The following is a 13,729-nucleotide window of genomic DNA, read 5'->3' on the forward strand; positions in this document are numbered from 1 at the left end:
CAAAACATTAAACAAAACAGTGTCTCTGCCTACCCTGAATGACCAGCCTGAGACTCCATCCCTGCCAGCCTCCTCCCCTGCTTCAGGGCATACTGCATGAGCTCAGCTCTCTGTTGTGAGCATTAGCTCTTTCTAGGAAACATTCAACCAATTCTCAGCAAGGTCTTGGGACCTTAGCCCTTAAAAGGGTATGCACCTCTGTTACAAAGTTATAATAATTTAAGAAGAACTGGGTAGTATTCACAGAAGTTTAGTATATTTAAAATGAGAATTGCATCACATTAAAAATAAATTAACTTTCTGGTATATGGATTTATTTCCTTTCCAGCCCCTGATGAACAACTATGAACATTCGGGTTCAACAACATACCAAGTCAATCTGTAATAAAGATCTGTGGATAATTATAATAATCACAGATTACATTTCTATAAAAAATCTTTTTATAGAAAAAAAAATAACTTTTGCAATGTTGAGACTTTTGAGTGCTAGATTTCACACCCTTATATATCATTTTTAATGCAAGTTTTATGTGCTTAACTTGTATACATAATGAAACACACTGCTTTCAATTCTGTTTTTCTCTGTTGTTGGTAAAAGCATTTGTTGTCAATATTTCAGTGGTTATTAATGTATTGCTTGAAAGAGGAAACATTGCAGAGGTTAATTTGTTGAGAACTGTGGTTATATAAGATTTTATAAGTTCCTTTATTTGTTCTCCTAGTGTTTGTTTCATTAGCAATATATTCATGTGCTGAAATAAGGAGTAGTGAACCAATAGATTAGAGAACACTGCTAAACACCAGCTTTGCCTCTGGCCAGGCTATTCTGTGCACCTGCAGTCTTGAAAATGTTCGAGAGGTTTCTAATTTCATGTTTTGAGAAGAAAAATAAAATGCTCTCAAGGATTTGGAAGACCTCACATTTTGGCCAATTCCACCTATATTTTTGGCTCTGCATCCCAAAACTGAAGAGAGGCAACTGGGAAATTTACTCATAGTATCTAAGATCAGGATAAATCAGTAACACAACAGTGTCTTCTGTTCTTAACAAAATCCCTTGAAATTCTTTAATAATGGTCTTTAGACTAATTATTTCATGAAGTATTGCATCATTGTGCAGATTTCACTGACAGTATTCTCAAAAGAGATCTTGGCAAGGATGATGAGAAATGTTATGCAATCAGTCAACCACAGTTATAGTGGTGACTTCAATAATGTCTTTCTGAAAAATTCCTGGGGTGGGGGGTTGTTAATTAGGCCTGTGCAAGTCGGCAGCTATTCAATCCAGCTTTGGATCTGGCTGCTTCAGATGCCAGGGATCTGATCTGGTGCTCCAGACCGGGTTCCCACTTTGATCTGGCTGAAGTGGCTCCAAAGCTTTGGAGCTGCCTCAGAGAGCCAGCCATAGGATATAATGGGGAATCAATGAAATATCTATAACTTTGTTGTTTTTTGTCTGATTTGGATGAAATGTGCAGCAGTGATAGAATCTGCTAAGAGCATGAAGCCTGCCAACTTTCAAGAAGATCGGTGCAGAGGTTTGGGGGGAACTGCAGCTCAAGCTGCTGAGAGGCAAAACTCATGACATAGATAAACCTGTGTATGTTAAGGCACAGTAGGTTGAAAACTTCAGGGGTGGTGGGGCTTGCTGAGGCCACAAAACCTGCCAAGCTTCAAGGAGATCAGTGCAGGGGTTTGGGGGGAATTGCACCTCAAGATGCGGACAAGCAAAACTCATAACATGGGTGACCCTCTGTGTGTTAAGGCGCAACAGGGTGAAAGCTACAGGGATGGTTGCCTCTGCTGAGGCCACGAAGCCTGCCAGCTGTCAAGGAGATAGGCGCAGGGGGGTTCTGGGACCCTGCCCCCCTAGCTGCTGAAAGACAAAACTTGTGACATGGGTGCTTGTGCAACTGACTGTGTCTGTCTTGGGGCAGTTGATTGTCTGTATTGATTCTTTCCTCTCCTTAGTCTGTGGTTTTGTAGGTGTTAATTGTTGCTAATTAACTGGTTACATTAGCTAGGTCCTGTGTATTGAGCTGGTCCCTGAGTGAATCATGATTTATTGGTAACTGGCAACACAGTAGCTTTGCAGCCAGGCCTGCAGTAGTCCATCCCCTTCCTCCCCGCCCCGTTCTCCAAGACAGACACAGTTGCACAAGCACCCATGACACGAGTTTTGCCTGTCAGCAGCTAGGGTTGCAGGGCCCCAGAACCTCCCCCCCACACACACCTTTCTCCTCGATAGCTGGCAGGCTTCATGACCATAGCAGGGGCTACCACCCCTGCATCTTTCATCCTGCTGCACCTTAACACACACAGTGTCACCCATGTCATAAGTTTTGCTTGTCCATAGCTTGAGATGCAGTTTCCCCCAAACCCCTGCACTTATGTCCTTGACATCTGGCAGGCTTTGTGGCCTGAGCAGGGACCATCACCCCTGAAGTTTTCATCCTGCGATGCCTAAACACACACAGGGTCATCTGTGACATGAGTTTTGCCTGTCAGCAGCTTGAGGTGCAGTTCCCCCCAACCCCTGCACTGATTTTGAAACATGGCAGGTTCTGTGGCCTCATCAGGGGTTACCACCCCCACAGCTTTCACCCCACTGTGTTGTAACACATACACATGATATGAGTTTTGCTTTCAAGAATTTGGGGTGCGGTTCCCACCAAATCCCTGCACCTATCACCTTGAAACTTGGCAGGCTTTGTAGCCTCATCCCTGCAGTTTTCACCCCCCTGTATTGTAACACATAGACAAGATTTCTTTCAAGAATTTGGGGTGCAGTTCCCCCAGAACCCCTGCACTGATCTTCCTGAAACAGGGCAGGCTTCATGCTCTCACCAGAGGCTATCACTCCTGCAGGTTTCATCCAAATCAGACAAAAAACAACAAAGGTATAGATATTTTATTGATTCCCCATTATACCCTATGACCGGATCTCCGAAGCAGCTCCAAAGTTTTCCAAAGCACTTTGGAAAGCCTAACAAAAGCAGTGCTTCAGTCCAGACATGCTGCTTTGGATGCTTCAGCATCCAAAGCTTCTCCGGATCTGAAACACAGCCCAAAGCCTCGGACAGCCCTAGTTTGAATCTGAGTGGCTTTCAAGAGTTGCTCTAATTAAAATTCTCACAGTGTATTTTGTATTCAGCATCCTGCACTTCAAAATGGTGCTTTTACTAAAGCTGATTCAACAAGCTTTAGTTAAAATCCTCCTGCTGCCATTTGGAAATGGGGGGGGGAATGCTGAATACACATGACACTGAGGCTACTGGAGCATTCTAATTGGAACAGGCCAGCAGACTTGATTAATGCATTTGAGCACGTGTCAGGCATATGTATAGGTGCCTTTTAAGTCTAGCCCAGAAAATTTAAGACTAACAAATATATATGTATTTGATATATAAATTCAAACAGTCAACATGTCCCTAACTGTTCATATATTTGTGTTTTACTACACATCACTGAGCTAAGCCTTCAAACAAAACATGTTTATAATGTTTATATAAAAACAACCTATATAAATAATTCTTTGTACCTATAGAGTGGCATCTTTCATTCAAACATCTCAAAGAACACCACAAAGGTGAATATTATTATTATCCCCTTTTTGCAGGAGACAACTTGTGGTACAGAAACATTAAATAACATCCTCAGGAGACCAGATCAACACAGAGAGGAGAGGGCTGTATGAACTCTGACTGGTTTAAGAATAAATGCACTTTTTGCAACTTAGAAATTAGGACTGTGCAAAGCTTCAGTTGCTCATCTGATTTAGCAGAGATTCGGCTCAATTCGGCAGCCAAATATCCAAATCCAAATTGAAACAAGAGACTCTTTAATTTCTCCAAATCAAATTGGAACCCTCCAAATTGATTTGGAGAGATTCAATAATTTGGACAGCTCAGTCACTGGTGCCTCCTGGGTCTGGGAGGGCACCCAGGGTCCCCCCCCCCTCCCCACCAATCGCTGAGCTGGATAACCAAGGGAGGTCCCTCACAGACTCAACGGCAGACCCGGAAGTAGATTGGAAGTACTTCCAGTCTACTTCTAGGTCTGCTGTCGAGCATGGGGGGGGGGTGTGCTGAACTCCTGTGGGATATGCCATCCACCCCAGCATCTCATCATTCATGAGCTGCACCTGGTACCTCAAGGTATGTAGAAAAACCATTCAAAGCTGTGTCTATAGCTAAATCGCTGATTCTCTGAATCAGCATCGAATCTTCAGATTCGGATTCAGCTGAATCAAATCGGGACAGTTATCCAAATCAACAAACTGAATCACTGTCCCCTGATTCGGACCAAATCCAAATTGAATATGGCCCATTTCGCACACCCCTATTAGAAATCCACTGTACATTTAAAGAGAGTAACTTATACATCTGAAACATTTTTATGCCAAGTTTATGCACCACGCACATAAATAGTATTTTGCACTTAACCAACTATTTCTATGTCTTCAAATAAAAGAAAGTCTATAGCTTCAAAACAGACTGCAACAATTTCATTCATTTAAATAAGCAGTCTGTTTTGGTAATTTAAAGTGTTGCTTGTGTTCTTAGAGTACAAACTGCTATTGCATACCTCATAAGAAGCATATCTAGGAGGCTTGGTGTTCTGGCCAAACTCTTCCATGCATGGCTTAGTACCAGGAAATGCTATAATTTTTGTACATGTGTAGCAATTCCTGCTGCCTTAAGCAGTGCATCAGTACAGTTGGAAGCACCAAGCCTCCAGGACCAATGTGCTATGACTAATCAGATACATAAACCCAGTCACAGATTTGACTCTAAAATCATAATGTAGCCCTAAATGTTTAAAGAGAAAGCAAAATGTGAAATATGCATTGAACGTATTTTTCATATGTAAATATTCTACTTGTTTTATTCTCTTTCAGTTTAGATTCCTATATTTTGATTTGCTTTGCCACTGCCATGTAGTGAAAAATCAGTACATTTATCAATGTTTTTTAAAAGATGATGAGCTCAAGTAGATTATTTAAAAATAAAATATGGCTATTTTTCTTGCACAGTGTAAGTAATATTTTCTCATTTTATTTCAAAGCATGGTTATAAGCTAAAAAGCAAGTGTGTTAAAACAGGTTTGGAGAGTTTTGCTTGTATTGTCTTAATGTTTTCAAAAGAAAGTTTCCTCAATTTACAATGCTTTTCTACTTGCCAATTCAAGCTGAGATCTCAGAGTTACTTATTTTTTTGACAGCAGGTTATAGAGGAAGCCAAATTCATGTAGGTACTTCTTTCCCTGCCTTTAAACTGAACTCAAATTTAGAGGGTTGTAAAAAACTAGTCAGAACAAAAAAACCCCACAATCCTAGATAAATTACTTTGTCAATGAATCTTTACTAGAACAGATATTAAAGAGGGCCTTAAAAACTTAATTCTCACCTATTTTGTGTTGTTAGTATGACTATACATGTACCTTGGGGGGTTTGTGTAACTTCCCATAAGTTTTTTCATATACAATTATCTGCTGTGATTCCTCAAGGCATTTTTCCAGTGGGGTGCGGGACTGGGGAAGGGAGAAGTTCTTTTGTTTGAAAATGTTATATACTGGCAAACAGAAAGTACACATTTTAAGTTGTGTATGTGTGTTAAATTGTACATTCTTAAAATAATAGTAAATATGCATTTTTAAGCATTGCAAATGCACAAAAATAGGTTATAACAGTGAAACTGAAACTGACAAAAAGGAAAAGGAGCATTTGACTAAACTGTCAGGCACACTGTTATATATGGGAAGTGAAAATGTTTTTCTTCACATTTTTAATAAGAATTCACTTCACTACATATTAAACAATTTATACAGAAAATAAGTCACAAAATAGCACTAGGGCTATGTCAGACTGACAAAAGGGAGAAAGCTCATTCTTGAGGTGGAAATATATTACGTGGCATTTGAGGCACAATGGGGCCTATTAAGTAAGTTGTTTAGGTGGTGGTGTGTTACATCTAGTTATTGAAAAACGTGATACTCTTCTTCCTCACATGGGAATTTCAATGCTTCCATCAGTTTGTGGTATAACTTTAATATTCTTTGAAACTAACTTACGGAAGTTTGTGGAAAACCAATCTGCTTCCAGTTGAAGTACAAATACACCAGGATGCTTTAGGAGTCTACCAGAGTGATTAGAGCCATTTATCACTGTGTCTGTGGTAAACCCAGATACATTTGCATTTAGGCAATTCAATCCGAGTCTAAGTCTGTTATGAATTACAGCACTCTGATAGGATCTGTTTTTTTGGCTTTAATCCAATCACAATAAAACTCTCTGAGAAACCTAGGTACTTTGGGTTACTCCAATGCATTTAATAGAATTGACCTCTTGAACCATTAAAACATAGTAACAAAAATCTACTGCACACAGTGCCACATCTCCTGAAATATGACACAGACCTTTGATGCCTACATCAGTGTGCCCTGTGGGAGCCACCGTATCTTGCTTTAAAATGTTTTCAGTAGTGATAAGTGAATTTGCAAATGTTTGGATGTTCCAACTAGATAAGTATCTATACTTTTTTAATGAATCCTAGGAGATACCTAAATCTTATGAGGTCTGCCCAGTAAATGACCCTCTATGACCTTCTCTGCCTTCATTCAGAAGGCTAGAATATCCTCCTGAAATCTGTTTGAAATGGAAAGAAAGCAGTACACCTTCCACTGAGGAGTCCTACTGGTAGAGGTGAGATCTCCCTAGATACACTGGTAATGAAAAAAGTTAGAATCCACTCCCCTAGTAATTCTGCCTAGAGAGAGAGTGCAAACAAGCCAAGGGGTACCTAACCATTTGATCCCGGTTTGGAAGTGTAGAGATTACAGTCCTACTATTCATTCTTTGTGGACTTCCTGTCTCCCAGTTCAAAAATCTTTGTTGGTAGTTTTGGAGTTGCCTGTCATTAGGCATATCATATGATTTCCCCTTTTCCTAAAAATGTTTTGTAGAAAACAAAAATTTAATTTGAATTCACATTTTAGAATCATTATAAATCAGATATTCTTTTTTAAAGGCCACCCTGAAAAAGCCCTGCTACCTCTCAGAAGCAAGCTGGACACAGAGGTATCAAGACCAGTGGTAGAGGAGCCTTTAGGGTTAGTTAACTGCCTTGTTTCCAGGTTTGGCATTATTGAGTAAGGAATTTCAAAAAGCAACATTCTTTGGGAATTCTGAGGATGGTATAGATGCATCCCTAAATCATCTTTTAGGGACTACAAAGAAACTTTCCCCTCATTGTTAGACAAACCACAGCAAGGTAGACTTTTTTACATTCCTCTTAACAACCCAGGGACCCATTGTGGAAGCAAAGTTGTAAAATTTTCATTAGTGCAATGTGGCAAGTATCCAATGCAGAAAATGACTTATTAGGGAGTCACTTTCCCTGATAAAATGGAATTAGAAGCCAGTTAGAAAAAGTTATCTCTTAAAGAAGGTTAGAAACATAATTGGGGCCCCTTATATCTGGTACTATGTGGAAGCACCCTATTTCTCATCTCTAAATCCTTGCATGAGGATGGGGTCATGGTATCAAGCAACAATGCTGGTATGGGGAGAAGTGGGGGCTGACCACAGTCCTCCCTCAGGTAGCATAGATTCAAGCACGAAGGATGATCTGCCCTGGATAATTTACTGTCATATAGCTCCTAGATGGGATAAAGCTGTGGCCTAGTTAAACCACATCCTTTATTTCTTGTCTTTTCTCCTATGATGTCCAGGCTAATGAAGAGGATTTATCTCAGCATCACTTTAATGCATTACTATATCTGGCATTAAGGCTTGTTATTACTATAAATAATTAAGTACAATAGAGTACAGTCAGACTCCCAGTTACACGGTCTTGAGTTACACTGATTCACATATACACGCTTTATATAATATGACCATGTTTCAGCTTCATGTTTACACTGTTTGTGGGAGAGCGGTTGTTAGTTTGGAGTTTGCTTACATAACATTAGCATCACTTGTTGTCTTCTCCAAGATTGTCCATCATTTTTGGTTACATTAACCCCTGAATATTTGTAAAAATGGCATCCAAGAAAGCCTTTGATGTTGTGCCCAAAAGAGCATGTAAGTCGATCACCCTCACCCAGAAAACAGAAATCCTTGATAAATTAAGAGAAGGCAATAGTGCTGTGTCAATTGCTCGCCAATACAGTTAAAGTGAATTGACTGTGTGTGCCATTAAAAAAAGTGAGCAAAAAATTAGAGACTGTGAAAACGACAACCCCTGTGAGTTCAAGAGTGTTGCTGGTGAATAGAATTCCTCATTTAGATAAGGTTGAGAAAGTCCTTAATCTTCAGATCAATGAAATGACCAATACAAAAAGAGCAGTTGTTGACGGCATGGCAATTAAGGCTGAAGCTTTGTCTCTATATGATCACATAGCCAGAAGTAAAAGTTTTAATAAAGCTATTAATTCCATTATTTTGTTTTTAAATATCCTTTTATTATGAAATGATGTTGTCAAATCTTGGTCCCAGGTCCCTATCCCCGTGTTTTCCATTGACTTAATGCCTCGAGATACACTGTTTCAACTTACACGGTGTTTTTCAGGAACCCTCCACGTAACTCAGGGTCTGACTGTACTTGGTTAAATTTTTAATTTAAATTACCCTAAATAACACCTCCCTAACAACTTTCTTCTTGCTATCTGTTCCTATCCTGAGGCAGAGTGAGTGGATGTTTGCACACCTTTTCACAGTAAATAACAGAGTATCTAGAGGACATATGTTGGAGTACAGCAAGATGCTCTATTATTTCAATATTTTACTCTTCACACTAGGAAGATGATGGAGAAAGGAAGAAAGGAATTGTCCAAAATGACAAGACATAATACTTGCTATCATCTTCCAAAAGGCAAGAAAGAAAACTACCATAGCTTGAATCCATGCTGCACAGTTGCAGTGTAGATAATTCTGGGAACAAGACATGAGAAGGTACATCAATACAATAAGAAGGTAAAAATGTACACATTGCTAGTAGGCACATGGTATGTGTGTGAAATGTCTCCTAAACAGCTGATTGACCTGTAGCACATGTACATTATGGCTGGAGCTCAGGTACTTGGCAGCAATGTCTGCTATGAGATAGGCAGCAAAAATGGATGATATTGTCATGCTTGGGGGCTGTTTCGTATTTCTGTCGACCTGTAGGAAAAAGCTAAATTCCCTATGGTCAGAACTATCGGGAATTTAGCTCAGAAGCAAGGCTTTTCCTTAGCTTTCTGTTGCCGAGTGAATGAAAATCTACATTATGCAATGTATGACTCAGAATGAAGAATCATAACATTGGCTATGTGGTACACCCTTATATAGTATTAACATGACATGCTCATTTGTAAAATGGCCCATTGCCTGAGAGGAGATTGGTTACTTTGAAGGGCTGAGACTAGCGTGATGCGAGATTTTCCTGCTCTTCAAGTAGAACTCGTAGAACTCAATGATGACACTGCCACACAAAGGAAAACATCAGATATAACACTACTAGCTGAGTTTGGAAAACCTCTTTCTCATCTCTTCTCACATTATTAAAGGAAGGAAGGTGTTTGACAGTACACTGATATGACACACAACACAGATCTTCACCGTCTAGGTTATCAGAACATCCTTTCCTCTCTTGATTTTCACTAAGCTTACAGTACCTGTGTGAGCAATGACTATCAGAACTTTAAAACAGAGGCAGCAGTCAGTATACAGTTATGTTTTCACATGATGAAATAACTTCAGTTAGCCATAAAAGATATCCATATGCACTGTATGCAGTTTACCATAGTAATTTTTATCAATATGAAAACAGAAAAAAAATGAAATTGAAGTACTATTTCTTGTGGTAAAACTTGTTCCAGAGCATGTAACCAAAAACTCTTCTCTTAGAGACTTCTACTGATTTATAATAATGAAGATAGCAGTTATTTAAAAATTGGTGAGGTTTTAATCACACTTACGAATTACAGGTAACCTCTCAGAAAATCTGGAACCTTCTGAACAAGCCACTGTTTTGCGGCAAACATACATATAACTAAACAAAGACTACAAGGAGTCAACAAATGGGTTTTAATCTTGCTTTAATTGCATAGTACGTCTGCTTTTGGCTGTGTTGGACTGTGGCAGGTATGTGGAAGAAGAACAACCCAGGCCAGGTACAGACATTACACTTTTACTGATATAAGTGATCAGAAACCTGTCTTTACCCATAACAGAACAGAATTTCGGCATACATAAACTGGTTTAAAAATGGCAGGACCTAATCTAAGATTTGCCCCTCCCACCAAGGGTGTGTTCTGTCTGCTACTGATCTAAACTACACCGCTTACCAAAATCTGCATATTTGAAACAGATTCTGCTCAGGCTTTTTGAATGTCTGTACCTAGCCCCAACAAGTATGAATGAAACAAACACGAGTTAATACTTAACAGCCTTAATGTAACAGTACGGCAACACTTACAATACCTTTCTCAGCTACTGTCAAAAGGCAGACTTCGCTTGACAGCTTTTCAATATGAGGTTAGCATAAAATAGAGAAAATGAAACTAAATGCCAAGTGCCAGCTCCAACAGAAGAATTAAAATGAACATTTTCCCACCTGCTGTTTTAACTGGTGCACTAATCTGTCTTTCTCTCGTTTTAGAGCCATTACTTCCTCTTGAGTCTTCTTTTTCTTTGAAGCAGACAGTTCAAGCAAGGCAATGTTTGCATCTTTTTCACTGATTGCAGCAAGTAGAGCTTCCTGTCTGATGGTAAAAAAAGAAAAGTATTATTGCTCTCATTAAACCCATCACAAAAACATCTAAGGAATATTTCTTGTGTTCATTTATGCTCGCGGCAAATTTTGTCAGCTGTCAGAAAATCATGAAACTAATTAAATCAACAAAATCTAATGGCTGTCTCTGGATCTAAATATTGAACGTGGCATGCAGTGGTGTCATTGCATCACATTATCCTAGTGCAGTTTTTAAAAAATAATCTAGTAAAATCTGTTTTAGATTGAATTTTACATTATCATTTTTAAATATTTAGAAATATCTAACACACAAAAGTAAAATATCTTAAAAGTTTCACAATACAAATGATATCTTTCCTCCAATTATCTCAAAGTTTTCCTATAGATTTATCACTATTTGGTGTGCCACTAAGGAGCCATGCTTTTCTATTACATACAATTTCAGTAATAAGAGTAAAGTTCCAGGAAAATAATGCCTTGATCTCAGTGATAGATCTTCTCCACCGGCTTCTTAGACATCTAATCCTACTGAAGCAAATTGCAGCTGATGCTGCTCTGAAACTTGCATAAGCTATCAGCGGCTACAAGGATCTAATCTGATATTTCTGAAGACTATAATACAACGGTGATTTTTTTAAGTGCAAAAAGTAAAATATAGAACTGAAGGTCTAACTCTCTGTTACACTTCTATAACCAGTCCCATAGCCATAGCCATGTTTGATTAATAATAAATAGAAATGTTTCCAATAAGAGAGACAATAATATTAATAATAATGAGAAGCTTTTAGAACAGAACATTTTACAGTCTATGCTTTCTCCTAGAAGTATATAAGATCAAACATGAAAAAATAAGGATGGAGAAATAAGCTGTACATTAAATGTAAGCACCAACTGTTAATCATTATATGAAATTGGTTCATAAACTTTATACACTTAAGGTGAGCTAAAAGGCTGAAATTCTCATAGTCCCTGTGCTGACCAGGAAAGATGTCAAAAAAAGCTATTTCACTCTTTAAAGTTTCTAATGCATTAATGTAAATATTTGGAAGACAATATTTCTGATGGAGCCAAAGAAAAACAACCCATTTATTCTGCTCTCCAAGTTATGAGACATGGATTAATTTTAGATAAACACTTGCATTTTATTCATACAGTTAAATGGTCTCATTTATTATTCTGCCTCCTTCATTATAATCATACTCCTTAAAAAAACCTATCAATGGTCTTTAACTGGATGCCATATTTACTCTTTGTTTAAATAAAAAAATATATATCAGTAAAAAAGAATACTTTAAAATGACTATTTTTCATTATAAAGATAGTATGCAAAGGTACTGTGTATCTGCATTTCTTCACTTGACCGTTACGAATACAAAGAACGGTGCATCAAGTCTTAATGTGTAAATTGTATCTAAATATGCTTATTTTAATGTATCTAATGCCTGTATTTTTCCTTTAAAAACTCAGGCATTATGTACACAGGGACAGAAATAACTGATTTGCCACTATAAGCAGCTGGTCTTCTTGTCCTGTTCTAAACAGAACATGTACATGCACAATATAGTCTAATAAGACCTCCTCCTGTTTGGTTGCTTTACCAGTCACTCAAACAATAAAGAAAAAAATTCAGCCTCCATTTTCAACCTTCTACAGGTAACATTTCTCACTTCTCTGTGTCAAAAAGATACACTGCCCATGGAAGTAGCTTTGTTAGTAATAACGAATCTGACAGAAAATATCAGGAAAAAGCTGTCTGCATCTTTATAGGCACAGAAATAGCATATTGTGAAACTATAGAAAACATTCTTAACCTGAAGCTAAATACACCAAATATACTCACATGAAATCTGAATGGCTTAATTCCTTCATAGGTCGTTTCATAATATTTCATGATTCTCATTTATTTAAATAATTAAAATCAATTCAATTCAATTAAAATTATTAACAAAAATAGTTCAAATATTTTATAGTGCTCCAATGGTTTATTTAAATGAAAAGCATTTTTGGAAATATTCCTATTTCTTTAATTTCTAATGAGTAACCATTTATTAATACCTTGAACACTCATTTAAGGACAACTTTGTTCTCAGGTCATTTCAAATTCAAAAAGTTGCCTTATGTTGTAATTATTACAAATAAACTCTAATCATAGTATTTCCTCATTGGGTATAGATAATAGAAGACATATCAATATATTAACTGAACTATACTGGAACAAAAGAATTAAGAATTCACTTGTTTGTTATCTAAAGATGAATTGTCAAATACAATTTTTAGGTCAAATGGTTCCATGTCATTATTATAAATCTGGCTGTATTAAAGTTCTATATCTTGTATTTATGTAGGAGGTACAGCTTATAACTATTTGGAGGATGTGTGGTCACATATATTTACAGAATGTTCAGAAGAGAAACATACCAAAGCTCAGGTCAAATACACAATAGGAGGATGTATCCCAGATTTCTTTGGGGTGTATCCCAGATTTCCTTGGGAATGTAATTTAAAAGTTAAAAGCAATTGAAAAATTATAGTGCATAAATATTGCTGCTTTTTCTACAGTAGGTTTCAATTTAAATATTTGCTACCTATTGGATTTCAAACTGTCAGTTGTTGTATCATATTTTATTCTTTTATTATGTGTAATAAAATGTTTAACACTGCTGTAAAGGAAAAGGACAGTGTCTAAAATAATTGTGGGGAGACACAAGGAAAACTATGGAAATTAGATATAATTGTAGGTCAACTTTAAGAGAAAATGTTTCATTAAATTTTACGGATACCAAATTCAATTGCTATATTGAATCCTTCATTTCTCCTCCAGAATTTAAAATTATATTATAGTCCTTGAATATTAAGACTAAAACACAATTGAGAGCAAGCACAGGCACAAATAAGGACAGATTTGGTTAAATCCAAACATCTGATATTTACATTTACTCAAATTCATTTTTATTTTTCAACGTGTGAAAAAAATGCCATGTGCACTTGCGATC

The 13,729-nt window shown here is 37.4% G+C and overlaps 1 protein-coding gene across 1 annotated transcript in view; it reads right to left on the reverse strand.

The window, feature by feature from the left end:
• Positions 1–13,729, reverse strand: part of ERC2 (ELKS/RAB6-interacting/CAST family member 2) — a 1,102,519-nt gene that overhangs the window by 288,470 nt on the left and 800,320 nt on the right. The window contains exon 14 of the mRNA XM_090022087.1: positions 10,599–10,746. Coding sequence (XP_089878213.1) covers positions 10,599–10,746 — 148 coding nt within the window. The remainder of the gene's footprint in view (positions 1–10,598; positions 10,747–13,729) is intronic.

Source organism: Crocodylus siamensis, chromosome 11, assembly GCF_052110815.1.
Source record: "Crocodylus siamensis isolate JL-2025a chromosome 11, ASM5211081v1, whole genome shotgun sequence".
Classification (NCBI taxonomy): Eukaryota; Metazoa; Chordata; order Crocodylia; family Crocodylidae; genus Crocodylus; species Crocodylus siamensis.